General features: G+C 44.4%; 1 protein-coding gene across 2 annotated transcripts in view; it reads right to left on the reverse strand.

Moving 5' to 3' along the window:
* The window catches only part of stet (stem cell tumor), a 455,475-nt gene that overhangs the window by 146,900 nt on the left and 285,291 nt on the right, over nt 1-23,284 (reverse strand). For both annotated transcript variants that reach the window (XM_031972871.2, XM_076374319.1), the window contains one exon: nt 2,486-2,598. In XM_031972871.2, the coding sequence (XP_031828731.1) occupies nt 2,486-2,598 (113 nt within the window). The remainder of the gene's footprint in view (nt 1-2,485; nt 2,599-23,284) is intronic.

Below are 23,284 nucleotides of genomic sequence, written 5' to 3' on the forward strand. Positions count from 1 at the left end.
TCGCGTCGCGTCGCGGCGTCGAGGCGTCGCGGAACAGGAGCGTCGACGAGAATGGCGTGGGAGGCGAGCGCGAGACTTAAGGGCTTTACTCGCGTCGAATTCCAAGCGTGCTCGCGCTACCTGCCTGGAATATCCTCTCGTTATATTTCCGCCCGGCCACCCTTCTCTCACCCCCCCTCCCCCTCCTGTTCGCAGCGCTCCGCGTCACCCGTTGCACTTTCTCTCCGCGCCTCTCTTCATCCGTCTCTCCGTCTCTCCTCTGTCCGCTTGACGCCTGAGCGATATTTTATTTGCAAAGAGCCTGCAGGTTGCCGCTCGCTTCTTATCTTGTGTGCACAGGAATTTCTCCTTGGTAGCGCAGAGATTTCGCTGGGGGACGGGGAGCGGGGCGGGGACGCTGTGAATCACGTTTTGTTCGATTCGCGCGATTTTGATGACTGTTTTCGGCTTGTTTCGGAATCGGTCGCCTGGAAAATTCCTCGTTTTCGCGGCAACTTCGCGGAGATACAGCGATGCTTGGAAGTTCCGATCTGATCGTTTTTCAAGCTTTTCCTACGCGATAAAGGCTTTGACGCTGTTTCTACCGAAGGAAAGACAGCTCTTCAAATTTGAACATAATCGTTCTTCCTCAATTGAATTTTGGATATCTCATATAGTTAATTCTGTAACTGGAAAGATCGACAAGTCAATTCGGAATATACGACCAATGTAAGAAAGAATTTTAAGTGAAAATTTCAGGTACTTTGACACTTTCGATAGTATTAAGAAGTTGTTGTTATGAATTTATTATTATTGAGAAAACTTCATAATATCCCTATAATGTATACAAAATGTAATTAACAAATAGTTAGCTCTATAACCTTTGTCTAAGCTCTTTCTAACACTGATACTTTTTAAGTTATCGAGTTTCGTCCAGAAAACGGCTGCACTGTGCAACGCAGAGAAAATAATCGGATGGACTTTTCATCCGAGCTGTGTATTCCGACTCTATTCTCGCGGGCCATTTGTTTTCCTTTGGATCCGTTTCGCGCGTTCCCCTTTCCCGTCCTTTGGTCTCCTCGCATGCCCCCCCTATTTTCCTTTCGCCTCCGACATCCCTTATCGCATGTTTATACATCATCACCGAGTTAGAAAATGTTGTGAGAAAACCTACTTTATTAACATTCCTACGGGAACAAAGGTATTATTATCCGACTCCCGTTTCTTTAAATCGGGACATTTTCATTTCGCGTAGAAGTTCCCAGTCTGTTACACGCTCTGTTATTATATATTAACCCCCGCGTTACCATTCTTTCTGCAATTATCCTATTTAAGTATTATCCTCGGCAATTATCCGGTTGAGAACACAAAGAATCCTACGTTCGTCGTGAGTCTGTTCAAATATTAATGTTAGCCAGAGGGTAACATTTACTTTCAGAAACATATATTTGTTTTAAACTGATTCGGGTCCATTTTTGGAAAAAAACGAGTTAACGGTAGAGTCAGCGAAATATTTACGCACTAGCTAAAAATAATCGTTTATGTTCTTCGATGGTTATTGTATTATTGCACAATAAAATGTAACGGGTTCACGGTTTTATAAACATAATCGATTGGCGATTGCCAGTGTTTTGCAGTCGATTCAAACATATACAAAAAAATGGATATGTACCATTTAAAGAAAAAGTAAAGTTTAACTAAGTTTCAGTAAAGTCTAATTTTCAAAGTTTCATCGCGAGTGGCACACGTAATATAATATTTCATTATTATACAGTCATCATATTCTCCGATGATTGTTGCCTCTGTTGCTCCCCGAGTTCTCCGTGGCTCGTTCCTTTTCCTCCGACTCGTCCCTTCCCGCCAATGAATTATTTATGAACGGCAGCCCAGAAACAAGTCGGACCGACCGCGGGACCTTTTTCGAAACGTATCCCGGACGATTAATCGCGGACGAAAAAGCGACTAATATCGGCTCGCGCCCCGGGAATCTGGATCGGAATGTCCTCGGTTATAACACGGGCATTTTTTCCCCGTTTCCTTCGCCTTTTCCTTTTTGATTCCGCGTAGTCGCGCGGAATGCTCGATTATGGAATAGCCGAGAGCGGATTATTGAAGTGTGCACGGCGCTCGGCTAACGGAATCCCCCGAGTTACGGGCAATAACAGGCAAGTATTCGGAAAAAAAGAGGTTATTTCGTAGTGTCGGGAACGCGAGCTCGTTGATCGATCATGCGGAGTTTCGGCTCGTTCCGTTGCCGATCGATGGCGTTCGTCTCTTAACCCCTTCCCTTCTGATTTATTACTTAACTCTGATCGATACAACTACTTCATCGTTAAAGCGTTGAATACTGCGCGATTTCTCCGAGTAAAACACGCGAAATGAAGGAAGATTGTTGAATTATTGAATTGTGTTATTTTTATTTCAATGATCTTATAAATGAGATGTATGGGTAATGGTCAGTGCAAGTAAAGTGTATCTAGCGTTAACGTATGTCGCGAAAACTTACCTGCGGAAGAGCGGAGGCTCCTGCACGAGCAGATGAAAATCGTTCTCCGAGCACACCTCACGGTCACGATGGTGAACCGCGCACTTGAAGCTTCTGGTACGTTTGCCGCTCATCTGAAACACAAATTGTGTTGTTAATACCTTCCACAGTTCGCAAAGACGTTATTTGATCATCCAGAACGAAAGAAAGACTCAAGTAGACAACAGGTTTATTCCAAACGGTTTCATTAAAATTGACACTCATACATTCTCCACATAAATTAATATCACACGCTTAGAACGCGTGGAAATGATGTTATATCTTACTCTAAAGATGAAAACATCAATTCACTTCGCAAAACAGTCCTCCCTCGAAATCGACATTCAACGGAGTAAAGAATTGAATCGAGGAATTCAAGACAAGTTCCGGCAATTATCCGAACCTAGTCTAATTCCAACCGTGTTCGTTACCAAAGAATCCTACCTTACTTTCGACAAAGCTGCTCGATCGGTTGAAAAGTCAACTAGTGCTCGCAGTGTGGCGGCCGTGAACGGCGTTCGAGCCAGCGCCGCCGCGCCGGCTGATATTTGGATCAGGATCCGTTAACGCGGTTAGGCAAATGCAAGCAAGAACGCCAGCAAACTCCTCGAGCTAAGTCGTGTACATAGAGCGCTCGGTGGCGGGTCTATACGGGTGACACGGGCAAACATCGGCGAACACGGGCGAGCGCCGCTCGGCGGCGTCTTACGCGCGCCGTTCTCTATCAGCGCGGACGGCAGGCCGCGAGTGTGTGCACAGTGGCGTAAGAGCCTAGCCCCGGCCGCATTACCATCCGGCGGAGCGTGGGGATCGCTCCCTATTATATTTACCGTGCCGTGGTTACATCCGAGTCTTTGATGCGATTATCAACGGCAAATATTTACGAGTCCCTTTTCCATTGAGATCGATGCGGCAGATTGCGTGGGCGCAGCTTGTTGAACACCGATGATAGGGATCATCGATGACGCGACCGTTTGTTCACTGGCCGGAATGTTTTACTGACGGGACCTCGATGGTTTAATTGGCTGGCTGATAGATTGGGCGGCCGGAGACTTGAGGATTCTTTAACACTAAAACTACACACGAATTTCTATTCTGAGAAAGTATTTTTAACCCTTAGCAGTCGTGTATCTATGGTCTACCTGTTTTAACACTTTTTTCTATATTTATTTGCAGTATCACAATTGTGCCATTTAAAGGTAACGTTTCAATGACTCCCAAATATTCTTGAATATATAAATAAAGCGCCATGTTAAGCTGTAATTGAATGAACTAACGTAGACGTGAAAAAGTAAGAAACCAAGAGCACTTCAGACCGAAAAGGGTTAAGGGTCACGTGGTCACGGTTTGCGTTACAGAGCAGTAAGAACAGGAACAATGTCATTAGTACTTTATTTAAAAAATCAATACAGTTCATAAGTGAAGTATAACTGAAATTTCCATGGCACGTTTGATTGACTTCGAAATTCGTCTATAAAGACTGCAAGAGTGGGTGTATTGAAACTTGAATCGATTTACAATTCGGTTCGCGTATGGCTACAATGTCTTATATCATTTCTCCGAGAAGTATCTGTTATCTTTTGAATAATTGCGAGAGGAAGGGACCAGGAATGGGTGATTTGGACCGGTAGGTTTAGTGTTAAAGCTACCCACTCGTGTTTTTGTGCCGTCGGTTTAGAGGGTATTTCGAGCAGGCAGCGTAGGCATCGAGTAGAGTTTGACTCGCGGGAGGAGCGATTACACGCGTTGGTTTATTGGTCGTTAAGACGACCGAGAAATCTGTACGCTGGAACGACGAAGACAGCGTGTATTAGTTTCTCAGGGGGAAACTCACGGTTCCGGAGTGGCAGTAAATTTCATTTTCCCCGTCTGTGCCCAGGATTCTTCGCGGTGTACCCTCACCGCTGGCTCTTCCGGCACGGTCGGCCGGCTTTCGGCAATCAAACGGGCAAGAAACGCCCGCCGCGGCTTCCGGCAGCTGGTTCTTCGGCTGAACTCGCTCCGCCACGTCGTAATCGTTGGGAAATTCAACATACCGCCGCCCGAGGAACTGTCCGGATGAGGAATCGACGGTGTTTTGGACGGTTGTTAGTCGAAATGTGGAAAAACGAAGCTTCTTGTTAACGATCCGTCTGCTTTGGCAGGCTTATCGATCATTGTTTCACTCGAAAACTAAAATTAAGTACTAGGAACAACGAATTCGAGAGTACATGAGTGTATTACGTTGCTCAAGACGATTCTATTAAGTATCTCAAGTGAATTTAAATTATTTCCTTACGTAGTCTGAGGAAAGAATTCTGTGCTTTGAAATTCTGAAAATCATCCGAGAAATCGTCAGTCCAAATTAAATCTGAGTACTTAGGAAGTTTAACGAGTCTCCAGCGATTATCAATATTTGAATAAACTCTCCAATAACCGCATTGAAAATTTAAGTCTTTCGTTCGAGAGGAATTTCACTTTACATAGTAAAATTATAGAATTCAATGTCCGATATCGTATTTTGTGTAACATTATTAGACACGAAGTATTGAAATAAAATAGTTCAGGAGTGCTTTAATCGGTACTTTACAACGAACCAATGAATATGTATACACAAGCGAAAGTCTGTCGAGTGTAGATGCTTAATAACCGTCGTCTCCATCTTATGAACCGACGATTTCCGGTTAGCAAAGTCTCCAGCGCAAAGCAAAGGGTGAGCTGCGTCCGAGGGCAGCTCATAGGCAAACCGCTTTACGTAGGGGTGGCGCGTAAACGGCTCGGCGCGGCCATTATCGCGCGAACGCAGCAAATCCAAAGCGACGAGTCAGCCCGTCGTAAACACGGGATACAACCGGCTGGTTTAATTCGATTAGGGCCTCGATCATCGGATTGCTCGATGGCCCGGCACCGGAAATCCTCCCTCGGCGCTCGCGGCTGACTTCGCTCCGCGCGGCCGGCAATCTAAGAGCCAATGTACACGAGCGAATCTATAGCGCGATCGTCATCCAGTGTTTTTCGTCTTAAAATATACAAAATCTTCAACGAACTTATCTAATCTATCTATCAATTGCTTAAATAATAGAAAAAACAGAAATATTTTGATATAGACAAAGCGATAATAGGATACCATGCGAAATCTGAGACGGTGGGATCTCTGAACTAATTAACAGCTACACTTATGTAACTAAACGTAACTAAAATGTAACAATTATTAATAAAATTATTATTTTGAAACGATGCAATGGATCTTTAAACACGCAATCACAATACGAGAGTGAACTGCCTCAGTTTAGTCAGTGAATAATACAGGTCAGGTAATAAAGAGCGACAGGTCGTGGAAGTTATACAAATTCGATGTTCAATAGAATATTATCTTACATAGCAGAGAGCTAAATGCCACGAACGATAATGCTTTTAATTTTGCAAGAACAAAGACATAAAATTCTCCCATCTTTCTCTTCAGCGAGACAGAGAACTCTGTCTCTCTGTTGTTCCGAATTAATCGGTGTGTTCATAGGCTCTAATCGCGGAACGCCGCGATCGGCCGCGCCGGCGATGCTGATGAACGCAGCTGTGCCCGAAATTAGCGGGGAATCAAAGCGGCCGAGCGGCAAAGGGAATGCGGAACACCGCGGGAAAGAGCGCAGCCCCTATGAATTTCGAATCGCGGCCGCGGCTCCCTTCCTTCGCCAGGCGCGCCGGTTTTTGCCGAGGTTTTGCCCTCGGCCCGCTAATGAAATGAGCGACCGAGCCCTTTCGAGGCTAATCAAGCTCGCCCGCGCGTGCTGCCGCGGAGACCGATGCCGCAGTGTCTTGCGGAACGGATTTTTACGGCCGCGGAATGTTTACTGAGCGGAAGGGGGTGATTTTTTCATGGAGACGCGAATAAGACTGGCATTTGCCTTGTTGATTTTTTAGCGGAGCTCGGAGGGCTGAGTAATTGAGAGGTGGTGGTTGCAGAGGTAATGTAGTTTTTAGAATTGCTAAATACTAAGGGTGGTTTTCAGATAATAATACATTAATATCGAAATCACTGAATATAGTCAATTGTCGAAATTAGTGGATATGGTAACTAATCGGAATACAGTAGCTAAACATAGCAATTCAGCTCGTGAAACCACAAAGTACAATAACTAGACTCTTAAAATATCTAAACAAAGTAACAGAACGTTCGAAACTAAATATAACAATGAAACTCGATATAATGACAGAATAGAATGGAACCGTGGAAACAACTAAACCCAATAACGAAGCTCGACGCAACAGAATCCAACAACTAGACCTATTACAATACCAAAATACAACTAAACTACAACCAAATCTCCAATCAACACACCCTTAATATCGCAACTAACCCTAGTTTCCGAGCGCAGCCCAAAAAACCAAGCTAAACAAGCAAGCTTCATCCCCTGTCTCCCAGCCAGAACTTTACAGCACGCCGCACCTAACCTCAAAAGATCGCGGCCCAATTAAAGGTGGAAAATACGGAGCCGAGGTGAACGTGGAAAGTAAAAGAACGGTCCGCAGTTCCCGCGTCGCGTCGTTCGGGGAGAATTGCAGTCACGGAGCGCGGGGACAAAGAAGATCGACGGGGGTCCCCGTGGCCCCGGTCACGTGTCCGTTTCATTGGCGAGAACGGCGACTTCGACGGCGACGGCGTCGGGTAACACATATACACGTGGCTACACAGGCTGAATTTTCCGGAGCATTGTCGAGAAGCACGGCTCTATTCGATTTCGAGTCGGGATCGAATCGAATAAGGGCGCGGGGCGAGGCGGGCTCGGACCGGAAACCGACGTTTGCCCCGAGAGCGGGGAGGATTTACCCCATTGGCCGGCCTAATGGCACGGATTTCATTATGCCGGGTTTACACGACGCCGGGCCTACATTACGCCGGCCCCTCCGACCGGCGATTTGGAATGCAAAACTGTTACCCGGGCAAATTTGCTCGCGGAGAATATTGGCCCGTGGAATGGTTTAATCGTGTTGACGGCCACCCCGAAGAAGAGCGTCATCAAACGTTAAGGGAGTCCCGCGGCCGAACCAATACGACCCGACCTCGTGTCCCGTGGATTTCTTATCCCTTTTCCGTTTCGATGTAACCCTCTGTAGGTGATTGTCGCGGGCAAAAGAGAGTGTACGAGGTATGAAATTAGATATCGCTGTGTAAATAGGAATTAACGATTGATAATTGTATTAAACTGATCTTGGAGAAGCGATTGTTAAAGAGCGATGTTAAACCGAGGAGGAATGTTGTATGATGAACGTATGCACTTCCGAATTGCGGATAAACTTCTGTTTTCGGAAAACCACGGTAATTTTCCGTGCTCGCGTATGTTCGTCATTTCCCTGGTCGCTGGCGTGCTTGCAGAGGAAAGCGCCCGCCTGGATGTAACCGAGCGACCAATTAAAAGGAACTTTTAATTAACATTTCCCTGGACAGAGAGCACGCGTCCCGAAAGTGGGAAATTGGCGAAATAATGGCGTGCAACAAGGGAAAGGAAAGAGAAACGTTTCAATCGCGCAATTATCTACGTTCCGCCGTTCGTTCTTGCCCACCGTTTCACTCCGTCGAACGCTTTATTCCCGTTACGTTTCGCGTGGATCGTCTAATTGTCGTTTGCCCACGTTCCTCGATACAATCACGCGGAATATTAAATATTTTTCCGCTGCGCCGCGGGAAACGTTGTCGTGTTTCGTTTAATTTAACCAGTTAGCTGCTCTTGACGTGTGTACTCGTCACGCCTAAAAATAGCTAAAATTTTCTGCTCCTATTGCAATTCTAATAAAAACTAGAACATACTCGCAAACTTCGAGATGCTTCGAATATTTGAATACCAAGACGAAACAGAAATAGATAAAATATAAGTAATTATTGTAAACAAACAAAGTAGTCCTAGAATTAAGATATCGATGTTCTTGCGAAGTGCCGTTATATTCTAGCTTGCTTCGAATACCATTCCACAGCAGTAAATTAAACTAACTAATCACTTTTCCTATCTGTCTCACGAACGTTTCTCTCTCGCATGCAAACTACACGCCCAAGTTAAGTCGATAAACAAACGTTAGTAATCAACTTGAAAAACAAAACAGTCGTTTCATTGCAATCGAGTTTCAAATTTTTGTTAAAACTTACGTTTCGCGACACATCTCAGGCAAACAGTTTTCAAAGGGGTCGAAATGGCCAACCGGTTAAGCGGTGCGGCGCGGCTGATTTTCTCTTTCCGGGAAGGCCGGTACTTTGAGAGAAACGCTCTTTTTTTCGCGGCGGATACACAGCCGGGAAGGTGGCATATATTATTTTTAGTTTCGAAATCAAATTTGGCGGGATTCCAGCGTACCGACGTGAGAACCGGCCGCTTCCCTCTTCGAGTTCACGTTCACGTGCAAAAGTAATCCACTACGGGGGCCGGCGCTTAAAGCTTTCACGATAATTGGACTGGTTTATGCGGGCATAAACAACTCACGACAGATTTAACCCGTAAAATTTGATTAACATTTCTCTTTGCCCCCGGAACCAATAAATTTGATTAAACTTCCGCGGCGCGGCGCTGCGGTCGCGTTTTTCCGTGGACCGGCCGGAGATATTTTCGAAAATCCGACGACCCGTAACCGGATTTGCCAGTCCGCCGCCGATGGGGCGCACAATGGAAAAGAAAGGGAACCGGGGAACGCGGAAATATTAATTAGTTTACGCGGCGTCTGGGCCCGGAGTATTACCGCGCTCGCGTTCCGAGGCGGAAGAGACTCCTCCGGCCGCCATGTTGGAGCGTAGCCGACGATGAAGTAACGCGTTGCGAACGGTGCATAATTGAGCGCCGTTTCAAACTCGTCTAATAAATTATGGATCGGGACGGGGATTAAAGCATTTATCATGAAACTCGATTAGCACTGAAGCACTGCTAGTCGAAACTGCTCTTCGCTTTCTTATTTCGGGACCACTGAAATCCTCGGGTTGTTTGTGCTGTTACATTGTATTATTATGTTACCCGAGGAAGCTTAATGAACCTCTCATTTTTATCGATGACATTTGCGTCTATAATTATGAGAGTGGTCTAAGTCGAAATTTAAAACCGAGTTTATCGGTTCTTTCGCATTGTTTCTAACTAATTTAAAATAAACAAAAATATGACTTATACCGCTTTCATAATTAGTCACATATAGTCCGAAGAATAGAAAATTCTGATCCTTATAGAGCTCCTTATTAAATACGAATCTGAAATTACTGGGTGTTACTCTGCGTTCCAAAAGCATGGGTTTCCGTGACGATCGAAGTTTCCGTGATAAATGGTGTACGAGCGAGTTCTGGCGGAACGATTGAACGCTCGCTCTGTATAGAAATCGAATCCATTATCAAGGAATGCGATCGTTAAAAGACAGAAGAGCGTTATTATGTAAAGACGGGCGCAAAGTAAAAGGACTTACGCCTAGCGGAGGGAGAATCGCTTCCGCGAGCGATCGCTGCATCACGGCGAGGGGGTGGGGCCGGGATAAATAATTGTCCGATTTCAATTGGTAAGGGTATTCAACGATTATTGCCGATACACGGGAAAGTACTTTAACGTCGGAGCGAATCGAGCCTCGAACGGTCGGGAAATTTCATAAATAAAAGATGGAGGCGGCGCCGACGAAATTGAGACGGCCGCCCTGGCAAAGGGGAACCGTTTCTTCCGCGGAATTATTTTATTCCGCGTTACGTAAATATTCCGTACGGCCGAAGAACGAAATGCTTATAAATTGTTTCAGTTCCGCGGCGCGGAGCGAGCGAGGGTATTCAAAGGATTTTCAAGGATTTCATCGAATTTACCGGAAAAACTGTTTCATATTTGACGTTTGAAATGAATTTAAGAGGATCCCGTGTCTGGAATTTAATTGGGGAAAGTTTCGTTTCTAAGGAAACGACCGGATACAGAAGCTTTTAGTTTTTATAATTGTACTCGAGTGGAACTATTCACTTTGAAAATTATTTCGGATATCGAATTTTAGAATATCTGTAGTTATTAAATTATCAGTGAATTATCGGCAGCTATTGAATTACCAATGAATAATCAACAGTTATCTAATTATGAATACATTATGAACAGTGATATAATAGATAAATACCAATAATCATCAGTAAATAATCAACAGTTACTAATGCAATAGATATCAAACACCAATAATTATTAAATCATCGGTAAATTATCAATGAACTATTAACAGTAACCGAATTATCAATAAATTATGAACACTTATTAATACAGTACATATGAAATACCAATAAATCATCAACATTTATGAGTACAACACATAAAATATAAAACCCGTCGTTCTAACGTACAACTACGGTAGTCTCAGTCTTAAATAACTAATTAACAATGATAACATTTCCCCTCGAGTTTCCCGGAAAGTTCCGTGGCAGATTCGATTGGGCGCGAATAGAGTGAAACATTAACCGTTCGAATTTCCGCGTATGAAATTGCACGATGGAAATTCGTCGGAGGGTAAATGGCTGATGTTGGCTGCAAGATGGCGGCGCCGGCGGAGGGATGGGAGGGGCGCGATCTGTTTAGACGCGTTAATTGTAATTGTAAAGCGGTCGAATCCCTCGGCGGAGCCGAGCGACGTTATATGCGGCTTCGACGACCGCGCCGGAGAGTTCCGGGGTTACCGTTCCGCCCGCAGGCTGGTTATCCGCTGTTCAATTAACAATTACGAATGAATATTAATTGCGAACACTCCAATTTTCCGAAGTGACGCGACAACTTTGTCAGGTTAGAGACGTGTGCGCTCTGGTCGCGATAATGGGCCGCGGACATTGAAAATTCTGCCGTTCTCTGCCGGTGTTTCGGAGCCTCAGCGACCGTGTCGAACGAAATTAACGGGAAATGGAATTCATACTTACGTGAAATTATTCTAATATCTAATCTATACTGTATGGAACGTTGTGTTGTGCACAGTTGTACATTGGGACTCGATTTCGACTCTTCAGTTTTGACGTGTAATTTTGTTCGTTTTATTTTGGTAATTTCGACATTGAGTTCTGGTGAATCTTTAAGTAGAGTATTATCAGTACTAACTTTTGCTTAATCCTGTGCAGCTGTTCTTTAGCTCTATTCTTCTGAATAGAAGTGAATCTATATATGTGCAAAATTACTCTTCCCTTTTCTAACTTCCCTAACAATTCTCCTTGCGTGAAGCCCAGACAGCACGAAGTAACGCAAAGACAAACACTCTCATTCCTCCGCAAACGTATCAGAAAAAAGCAAACCTCCCAAAATGAAATTCCACAAATTCACCGAATCATTCCTTCCGTCGCTCGTCTAATTTTCGCCGATTCCCCCGCACGCTGTGCATATACAAGGCGGCACGAACTCGCCGTAAAAAGAGCACAGGGAACTCCGGTGGAACGGAATTCCAGCCGAACGTGAATTGTAATTCCGACGAGAGCCGATCGACGTTTGTTCAAAGGCGTGCGCCGTTATACGCGGAATTAGCGACACGGAGAGAGTCTCGAGGCTCGTTACATCGGGCTCGGGAAGAGAAAGAGAGGCTGCCGGGACGCGAATCAGAATCCGGCGCGTCCAAGTGTCCGTGTAGCCGTTCCCGGTCGTTAGAAAGGGTCGTCAACTGTGCCGGACGTGGGCGCCGGCGTTGTTACCGCTCTCCGTCCGTGTATTCCGCCGGCATACGTAGGTAGCCCCGTGCAAATCATAGAAATCAGATAACACCGATACCCCGCCCCCGCGAATCTGTCGCCGAAATCCCGTTTCCTTCGCCTACTTCGCGTACAATCAGCTTGAACCCCTTGCGCCGCTCCGAGCTCGCTGGAACACGCACGCGTCGCGGCGAGCGACGGGTTTCAGCCTTTCCTACTGTTTCTTGAAGAGCACGCGTGTCACAGAACACTGGAGGACTCAAACCCATCGCTTCTCGCAGGTTTCAGGCGCGTGGGAGCCTTAACTCTTCATTTTTCGATGCGAAACTCTTGTGTTTCACTGATTTCTAGGTTAACACGCTCCGTGCCACGTGTGGTACGCCAATGTTTGTAAGAAAATATTTTTAATGGATATATGGTGAAAACATAAAGAGACAATATGAAAATATATAAAAATGACCAGAAACTTGAATGTAACTTATGATTTTATTGAAAAACTCAGTACAGTTCATAGGCAAAATATAACCGAAGTTTCCGTGACACGGAACGTGCTGACCTTTTGCACTCGAAAGGTGACCCACTTCACGTAAACTATGAAATTTGTTATTTAACCCTTTGCAGACGAAGATTCTCGGAAATATACAAAATCCTCAACAGATGAAGCTAAATTATATATCAATTACTTGAACAATAGAAAAATAGGAAACTACGTGCTCTCTTGCTTTTCGCGTAATTAAATCATCTGTTTACGACTTAGTCTTCCAAATATGAAAATCTTATCTCGTCGAAATGTCGACATCCGTCTGCAAAGGGTTAATGTTGAACATTGTATTCCTCGGTACGTGAAATATCGAAATAAAATAGCTTTCTTTGATGCACGATTTCCTTCGAGTTAGTTTCAAAGAATATTCGTCAAAGAATGTTAAATATTTCTAGGAACTTCCGAGTGTTAATATAGCGTCATAGTTAATTAAAGTGCTTTTATTAGAAGGTATAACTATGATATAAGTGATTATAGCACCTAATGAAATAAGCTAGCTCGGAATCAAGGAAGATTGAAGCCTGTCTTCTTATCAACACTTGATCCTGATAGATTGATTATCCCTGCTGCTTAATTACATATAACTGGACAATCGAGTATCGGAATCAACCGTCCCTCTCGGTTGTCCGAGATACGAACCGCTCGTGATCGGTGATCTATTAGCAAGACTCTTAGGTAGGTCTACCAAGAGGCAATAGTCTTAGAGCCACAAGAGCCAATTCCTGCGAACAGCGGGAGACTCTTCGATTTTATTTTCCCGCAAGCCGTGAAATTCATTCGATTAATTCGAGGGGGAGTAATTAGACAGCGGGAACCGTGGAAAAGCGGCGAGGAGAGGGGCAGAGAGAAAGGGAGCTCTCGAGAGGCCGAGTAAAGGTTCGTTTACGCCTTACGGGCTGCTTGAGATTCTATCTTCTAACGACGCCTGCCGCACTCGTCTCTCCCCGCTCCCCCTTCCTCCCCCTTCCTTCGGCACGATGCGTGACCGGAGTCAGGATGGCACCGTTAGAAACTGTTCTTACGTGTGTTCCACGCTCGTGGTTTGAACACGTACCGTCGCGAAAATAAGCGTCCAGAGCCGGACGCTCGCGTTTCTTTTCGCCTGGCGACGTCTCGCGATTGCCGGGGGTTTCTAATCACTGGACACGGTTCAATTACGACCGTCCGACGAATAATATATCATTCCAGACACCAATCTCGCGGTCCAGGAGACGAGGGGTCGGAATTTCGTAGGCTGGCACGCTCCCGAGATGAATCAACGATAGCATTCTCGCCGGGTAGTCACGTTTTTCGAACGTTCCTCTGATTAATCGGTAAACTAATTTGAAAAGAATGTAATTTCGAATTTGGAGGAGTGAAAGGAACCGTTGAATTCGGCTGCGGAAATAGATTTCTTGTTCTTGGCTGGCGTTTAATGGATTCTCCGTTGAATTCCTGTTGAAACGCCGAACATCGATGGTTTCCTGAGATTACTGTTTATTGGCCGGGACAATGAGTTCCGATAAAAATGACGTTTCGAGCAGTGCACGCGGCGGGAGTCGAGACGAGGACGTTCGCACCGCTGGGACTCGAAACTATCGTAATCCTTTGTTAGCACGGATTATGGCGGCTGAAACGTCGGTGAGCTTAAGGTAGTTCGGGCGTCAACTTGCTATCAAGATTCCGTGTAATTGTCTCGATAAGTACGTTTAATTGGCGCGATGTCCTGCCCGCCGCGATCGTTCGATCGTTCTGTTCGCGAACAACGGCACAGCGCACCGCTGCACCGGCGCGGTGCCCGCGCGCCATATTGTTCGAGTTTCTGTTACAGCGCATTTCACCGGGTTGCACCTGCTCAGCCAATTTGTCACCGACTGGTTACCCCTTGATCGCGCGAATAAGTGAATTAGTCGCGACCGTCTTTCCGCCTCGTTGACTCGCAGCACACGCGAAACAATTCATTCGCGGGACAATGCGGTACTGTGCGGTATTATGTTAACGTTTTTAGTGGACACTTACGCGAAATCGTACGAACTTCATCCTTTGCCACATGCTTCCTGTTGTGGCTGTTATCGCTCAATGTGCTTCCGTCGAAATAATCTGAAGTTTGGGACTTGGACGCATAGAATTTGAGATTTGAACTTCGGAACTTGCACGTTTAGAATTTGAGATTTGGAACTTTGGAACTTGCACGTTTAGGATCTGAAATTTGGAACTTCGAAACTTGGAAAGTTTGAGGCTTTGACGTTTTGAAAGGTTCAAGCTTTAAAACTTTAAAATTTGAAATTTTGAAGCTTTGGAACTTGCACGTTTAGAGTTTGAAATTTGGAACTTTGGAACTTGCACGTTTGGAATTTGAGATTTGGAACATTGAAGCTTGGAAAATTTGAGGCTTTAACGTTTTGAAAGTTTCACGCTTGAAAACTTGAAAATTTGAAACTTTGGAACTTTGGAACTTTGAAACTTGGTCGTTTAGAATTTGAAATTTGGACCTCTGAAGCTTGGAAACTTAGAGGCTTTGACGCTTTGAATGTTTCAAGCTTCAAGCTTTTAAAATTTGAAACTTTGGAACTTGGAAACTTGAAAACTTGGAAGCTCTGAAGCTTTGAAGCTTTGATGCTTTGAAGCTTTGAAACCTTGAAACTTGGAAACTTGGAAACTTGGAAACTTTAAAGTTTAAAATTCAAAATTTCAAACTTCCAATTAACAATTGACTAGGAACGAAGAGGGAATCTAAAGGAATTCTCTCTGCGCATCAGAGTTCGAAGATTATAAAGCAAAAGTTCCTCGTCTCGTAAAATGACATCGCTATTCTCTTAAAAATCAAAATTGTCCACAAAGCGTTTTCAGTTGAACGTTCGAGAACGGCACCCGTAGGAATCATCGAATCGGAAGGCCCGCCGGAAGTGGTCGTTTCTACAACTTCTTCTGAAAGCGATGAAAGCTTCACTTTCCACAGGTGGTTGAGAAACGAGATCGAGATTTGTCACGGATGAGATTCGTGGAATAGGGGAGCTACACCGCTGCCAGAAAACATCGTTACTTCCGAGGCTCCAGAATACGATCGGAAACTATTTCATCGGCCCGGAAACCGACTCTAAAAATATTGGCCAAAAATCGGCGGAACTTTCAGCGTCTCGCGTCATTTTTCACGGATTTTATGCGCCATACGTATAAAACGAGCGAACTCAGAAGTTGATCGAGGTATCATTCATTTTATCCCCAATAAAATCAACTGCGCAATTAAATAACATTTTCAAAGCCTCTACATTGATCCTGACCGATGAATGCAATCATTTTCAAATGAAACATTTCAATTTTGTCCAATAACTACAGGTCACTTACTTCTTTTCAATTAAATCAGATCAAATTTCTATCTTCATTCCAAAAGAAACAAATTTCGCCAATTCGCGAAATTAATGACACAAATAGCTCAAACCAACTTGATAACAGAAGAATCTAACAAAATAAACTACACGAATAACAGCTAGAAACTTTACTTTAACCCTTTGAACTCCGTAGGCTCCAATATTGCACCAGTTCTAATATTAAATATTTTAATGAATCTGAAAGAAACTACTCCACAATTATCAGATTTTCCACACATCCAAATTTTGTATTTCTCATTTTCTTTGCGAATACTATAAAAATTAGTTGCAGTTGCTGATAGATTACAAAACAACCTGGAGTGCTAAGGGTTAACGATAGAGTAACTTAGGGTTAAAGAAAACGTTCATGTTCCATTAAGGAACTTCCTATTTTCTTTCGGTCCGACCGTTCGTTCGTAGGTTGGCTCGTTGTTTTACCATTATTTAAATGCACGATCTGTATTACGCGCGGCGACGACGGTACAGAAACGTATTATTATTACTGTCGTTACCGTTACCCCTATTTCGTAACTAGAATTTGATTTTCCCTGGCCGGGAACACTATGAATCAGCGTAAGTTACGGCCGTCATGATTACGGTCGCCTCTCTAAACCTACAGCTGGATGCGGTTACATTCTGATCCCATTATCAATTTAATTAAATTCACCGCGATACAAATTGCCACTGGGCCGGGCTTAACTTTCCGCTGACAGGAAATTCAGTGTATTGTTCCGAGAATTTTTCCCCTCTTCCGGTCCAGTTCGACCGCAAAAATTGTCTGTCGTCACGAATCGTTAGCGGTAGTCCGCGTAATGAATTCCAGTTTGATCAATGGATTTCTTTAAATGAATTTCATCGCAATTTAATTAATGCGCGTCTATTGTAATCCTTTGTACCGTACTACGCTGTAATCCTGTCGATGATATCGTTCGCAGTAATACATTGATCGGGCATAAATATGAGAATAGTATAATAATATTCGTGTTCTAGTGTTTCACGCGAAAATTCGTTATCATTAAATCGAAACTAGACCAGCGGTAGATGTTTAAATAACGCTGGCAAGCTTCGACTATATCCTCTTAATAATTCCGCAATTAATAGCGAATTCCACCGCGACCTAATCATTTCAAGCAATTAATTACACAATTCCATTAATGCGGAACGCCGAAATTAAATGGGGCTGTGAACATTTATAACTTCCAGCGCCGGTAACGAACGGCGATTCGAATGAATTATTCGAAAGTCCCGGGACGGTGTTAATCTGCGTCCCACGGATTTTGATTCGTTCGATCTGTCGCGAATTTCAATTATGAACGCGCCTTAACGAACCATCCGAATTAACGCTAAAACTACCGAGCAGTTAGTCGACTTTCCGAAATTCCTCTAGAAGAGACTTCAATTGATTCGTAATTTAGTTCACTCGAACGATTTCTCAGAGAAACATCGGTTATCTTTTCAACAATTGCAGAAAGAAATCAAATTTACTGTAAATTTTGTTGATAATTTGAATAATATTGCTACTGTTTCCCGCGTTAAGATACTTCAATTGATTCGTAATTCAGTTCACTCGAACGATTTCTCAGAGAAACATCGGTTATCTTTTTAACAATTGCAAAAAGAAATCAGAAATTTAAGGCGTTAAACGAGTAAAATCCTTCGACGACGTATATATAGGGTAGTCTACGTTATTTTGCTACCGGTATACGATTAAATGGCAGCCAGACTCTTAAGCTAGTCGAATTGAACGTACCAGTCGAGTTTTTTCCGCGGCGGAACACGGACTTTAAATAGGAACAATCAAAGAAACGTTCTGGCGGTGGTGCCCGTTAAAAACACGGGCGTACGCAACGGGCTAATATAATTCAAGCAACGCAATTAATGTTTAATTAAATACTTTCTCATTGCCGGCGGGCCGTTACAATTTTTTACCGGGTGGAAAAAGATGGCCGGGTTCCTCTCATCAATTTCATTTATCCGCTCCGCATTTACTTTCCGTTTCCTACGTCCGGAGTTCCGCGGGACCTTAAGGAGGCGCCTTTTATCCTCTTCCACCGCATTAATTTCAGCCTTAGTTAAAAGATCGCGTTACAAAGGCACGGGCCGGGAAATATGCCCGCTCGGAAATGAAAGTAATAAAATTCGAGCGGCAAATTGCGTTCGCCGGTACGCGTAAAAACGCGTCACCATCTCGAATCTCGGAATTCCACGACTGTCCGTCGATGATTAATCCTTCGACGATATATCAAACTAATTCCCAACTCCAATAGACACCTGTTTTCACTCTGACAATTACCAATTCCACCCATTTCTCACAAAACTTCTATATATCTTATAGAACTTATAGCTTACCGCGCGATTATCAAATATTCCGAAATAACTGCTCGAACTCAACGAAACTCGACCGAGCAACGTTCACGCTAAGTCCGGGAAGATAAAAAGGACCATTTGGAAGCACCGACCGTTAACAGATAAGATCCCCGGATTTTTGAAAGGAAATAATGTCCCGGGGCGAATGAGGATCCACCGGGCCGCCGCCGATTCGCCGAGTTTGCCAGCCGGCAGCTCTAGTCGAAAGGCGAAAGTTAAGTAAACCCGTTTTGGGTGACTGATTGTGCCACCGGTATATATACGCGCCGCGCCGAATTTCTGCGCCGGTGTGCTGATATCAGCCGCCGCTGGAACTCGTCCGACTCGGAGGCGCAGTCACGGTCATAAACTTTCGCGGAGTCGCTGCGAAGTTTCCGGAGGGGTTTACTTTGTCCCCGTCCGCGCGTTTGCCACTTTCCGTGTTGTCCAAACGTAGCCTCAAAACGCCGCTAAACGAACTCCAAACTATTCGAAACAGGAAGCTGGTTTGCGGGCTTGTTCCACCATAACTGGATAAATCTTGGCGAACAACTCGATTTCTCCCGGCTCCGGCGTCCCCGCTGGAGCCGGCTAATTACCAAGCCCATTCATACGCGATACTTCGACTTTTTCTTTCCGTTTCTGTTCTACGATCTCCAGCGATATCAACCCTCTACAGTATTTGAAGGTGAAGACATCCTTTGAGATTTTTATTTTCTCTGTTTAACCCTTTGCACTCGAAAGTTTTTCATTAGAAATATCCAACATTTAGAGATATAGACGATATCGTTTGAAACTAATTTGACGATGATTCACAGATAAATTAAGCAACATTTTTTATTTAAATATTTCACATAGCAATACGAAGTTTAAGTTAAAGTACTAAATATTCAACCTCATAGTTTTGTTGTATCAAATATGATGACTGAGAGTCACCTCTCGAGTGCATAGGGTTAATCAGTGTTCAATAGAATTTTGGACGTTTGTTATGGATGATTTTATAATCGCTATTGGAAATGTTGAAGAGTCAATTTAGAATATAGGAAACTTGTTCTCTGGGATATTATTGAAGAAATTGATTTATGCACTCTTGGAGTTTTCATGGAGGAATTTCAGAAAGTCTAACTCGGTAGCTTTAGTGTTAAGTACATTTGCTGAGATTTTGTGATAATGACGATAATAACAGTAACCACACAATAATAACATAGTAACAAAACAGTGGTAACAACAACAACATGAAAACCACCAACCGACACGCCAAACAAACACGAGAACCAAAGATCCACGAATCCGGCAACTTATTTCTCCTAATTAATTCATTAAACTCCTCCGTCGTTCCTCTCGTCACTTCTATCGTTAAATTAACAATACCTGCCTCCTCGAAAGCATTAAGCGAAACCTACGGGCTCCGGCTGCGGCTGCCCCGTCGCAGGGGTGGAACGTGCCGAAAGGGTGGGAGACGAAGAGCCCCGGCGAGCTTTTACTCCGTACTTCATTACGACTTAATTCACATCCGCGAGGAACTCTTTCTCGCCTGTGTTCCCAGCTCTCGACAGCCCCATCCGCCCCCCGTGGAAACCGCCGGCGGAGAGGGAAAGTGCGGCGAAGGAAAAAAGAAGGGAAAACGAAGAATGGGAACACGGTTGCCGGCTGAATAATCTCCTTGAACCAGATAAAAGTGATATTTCAAGCTTCCCTCCGGCCGGTGATTTTCCCTAATTTTTCTATTTCTCATCCGATGACGCGGGGGTTACTCGATTCCCGTCGTAATTCAGTTCTCGCTGCTGATCGGCGAAGATCGTCCGCGCGGAGCGCTCTTTTTAACCCCGGATAATCTGGTTTATTTATGGCCCGATTAATCGTGATTGGGAACGGCAACGGAGGAATCGTATTTTTCGAGATATCCTCCGCCCGGGATTAGACGATTTCGTCTCGATCACCGGATGGTCCGCGTTAGAATTACTATTATTATCGATATCACGATTATTTCTATTACTATCGCCGCTGTTCGTTCCATCCGCGACGTTTCCATCGCGTCCGTCCGAAAACGCGCTCATCCTCAACCCTAAAAGCAACATTACGCATACCGGAACGCTCCGTTAGCGTCGTGACTGCGTCTACTTGTAAACCCAACACTCAGTGAACATCTTGTACATCTGACGAAGTGTAAACATAGTCGGCAGTTCGACGTCCAGAGTTTCAGCGGCTCCAACCCCTAACGTGAATCATGAAGGCCCGAATGGTTCTCGACTAGCAAATTCTACCGAGTTTTCCTGAATCCCATCGACCGAGGAGAGAATTGCCTTAACCACTCCACCGTCAAATTAAAACCTTCATCGCGTTCCTCCAACTCGCCGTCGTGTGACTTTAAGAAGATTAGCAATGTATCGTTAAGTTGAAAAACAACAATCTTCTGGAAATGAACTCTGTTCCTTCATTTATGCAACGTTCGCGAAATATCGATTGTGATCGAAGACACTCCACGATATCCTCTTAACCCCTTGTACAATGACGAGTGAGACTCGTGATGAAGATTTCTAAACTAATTTAACAGGAGTCAATGTTGTTCATTACCCACGGATCAAAGCAAACAACTATTTTGCTATTATCAATGTACTATCTTCAAATGAAATTTCCACCTGAAGTAGAATGGGAAATTTCGTTGTATTTCTTACAAATCGTCGATAGTAAAATATTACACGAGCTTAGTAACGAAAGTAAATAGTACTCCAAGGGGTTAACGAAAACAAAACTGTAACCACCATACGCTTAGCTTCATACCTCACAATTCTCCTCTGAAGCATTCCCTTGTATCACTCACATCTTCCAAGTTTTGTCCAGAAAACGGCCGCTCCGCCGCAGTGTGCGCCTCGCGCGCGCGCGCGCGATCGCGGGGGACGAGAGTAACGCGAATCTCGTCGGATTCTTCGTGCGGAAGTGACGCGCTTTCGAAGGTACTGAAACGCACCACTTCCTTCCGCGTCGCCGTGAACCGAAAACGAATGGAGAAAGTTCAGCGCGAAATTCTGTCGTCGGTGAGGGGCGGAGGGCGCGGCGAAAAATTTACGGGTTCGACCGGCTACGCCATTGAGATTTCCGCCGGCGGAAAAACCGCGGGATCGTTGGAATAACGTTGCGCCGGAAATCTCGCGCGGAGATTCGATATCCGGCGATCGTAAAGAAACCGCGCGCCGCCGCCGCCGCCCCCTCAACCGAAAATTACCGCTAGACGGAAACGCGAATTCCAACGGAATTTATTGTGCCCCGCTTTTGTGCGCCCCCTTCCGCCCCGTGTCACTCCGTTTCGCTGTTTCTCCCCCCTCCTGTCGGTTATTCTTCCACTGAACGGTTCCGTCGACCTGCGGAAAATTCGCTTTCGCAATCCGCAACGGGAATTAGTCGAAGTTTGTTATCAAGCCGTTCGGTAACTGGAATTAGGGCGGTTTGTTTAGTGGATGAGCGCAATTCGAATTACACGAAGGAATAGAGTATTGTTTCCTTTATGGTGAAAATTTAGTGATTCCATTGTAAATTCATATGTGCCTTGGTGATGTTCTTTTGTCGTATACGGCTTGTTTCTATGATAAATGACGATTCGTCTTTCTTTCTCGTTTCATTCTCTATTTCTTCTAAGTTCGAAGGAACTTAATGTTCTCGTTCTTCGAACGCTTTCGAAAATTAGAGTCGCTTGAAAATTGTAATATTCGGTGCAGATATTAATAATAGGTTCGTTCGAAGGTTTCTCAGAGTTTCCGAGCAATTGCCCGATAGTTTTCTTCAGCCTCTTCCACTTCTCAGTTTATTACTTCCATTTCCTATTTTTCTACTCTACAAATAAGAAACTTGGAACATCGCAATATTACATAGAAATAATTAATATTAGGTTTGTCCTCAAGTTTCTTAAACTTTCCGAGTAATTGCCTGATAGTTTTCCCCGCTCTCGCCGTCCGTTTTTCATGCTGCGCGACGAAAGCGAAGGAGGAACGAAATTTCCCCGCGAATTCGAAAGGTAGGAAGCTCCGGTGTCGGCTGAAGCCTTTCGGTTTCGTCCCAGTTAGAAGCTGAACGGCGGCGCCGAGGGAAAACCGGCCGCGCAAACGAAGAATAAATTTTCGCTTTTCACGCGGGGACTCGGCCGCTTTAAAAATTGCCGCTTTGACTCCTTCCCTCGAGCGCGCCTGCTTTTTCCCCCTGCCTTTGTTCCGCGCGCGCGGGCTTAATTAAAATGAAACGCGTAATAAATGCATTAGACTAATGTGAGCCGCGGCCGCCATTGTTACGCGCGGCATATCGGCGCGAGCGCGTTCTTCTCGCTCGCCGCTCTTAATTGTTAATTGATTCGTCCCCATGAAAGGTTTTTTAATTGTATACCTGTCCCGGCGCCGTTTACCTTCGTGTTTTCACGCTGAATGAGCTCGAGTTCGCCATGGAAACCGAGATTTACCGTTAACTCGACTAATATTGAATTTTGTGATCGTTGTTTGGTAAATGTTTCCGTCGATTTTGACTGATGCAGCTACAAATATGTATCTTCATTCAGCACCCGAAATACACAGGATAAAATTATACGCTACTATTAAACTATTATGCTACGTTTATAGTGAAGACTGCCACCGCATTAAAGATACATGCAAACAGTCATTGCGTAATCTATGGCATTCAACGCTAAAAACCTCTAGTTTCGAAGATCTAAATGAAGTTTTCCTAAAAACGACAGAACAAACTACACAGCAAATGTCCGCAAATCGAGTGTCAATTAAGCAAACTTCACATAAAAGGTAAACAATATTCGTTATTTCTCGAAACGCAAGAAGGCTCAACCAGGGAAACACGGTTGCGCGATTGTTATTTAAAGGCGAGCGAGAGGGCATAGATTATGCGCGTTCGCGTCGCTCGGCGATAGAATAGGAGAGAAACAACGGTTGCCCGTT

The sequence above is a fragment of the Nomia melanderi genome, chromosome 2 (assembly GCF_051020985.1).
Source record: "Nomia melanderi isolate GNS246 chromosome 2, iyNomMela1, whole genome shotgun sequence".
Lineage (NCBI taxonomy): Eukaryota > Metazoa > Arthropoda > Insecta > Hymenoptera > Halictidae > Nomia > Nomia melanderi.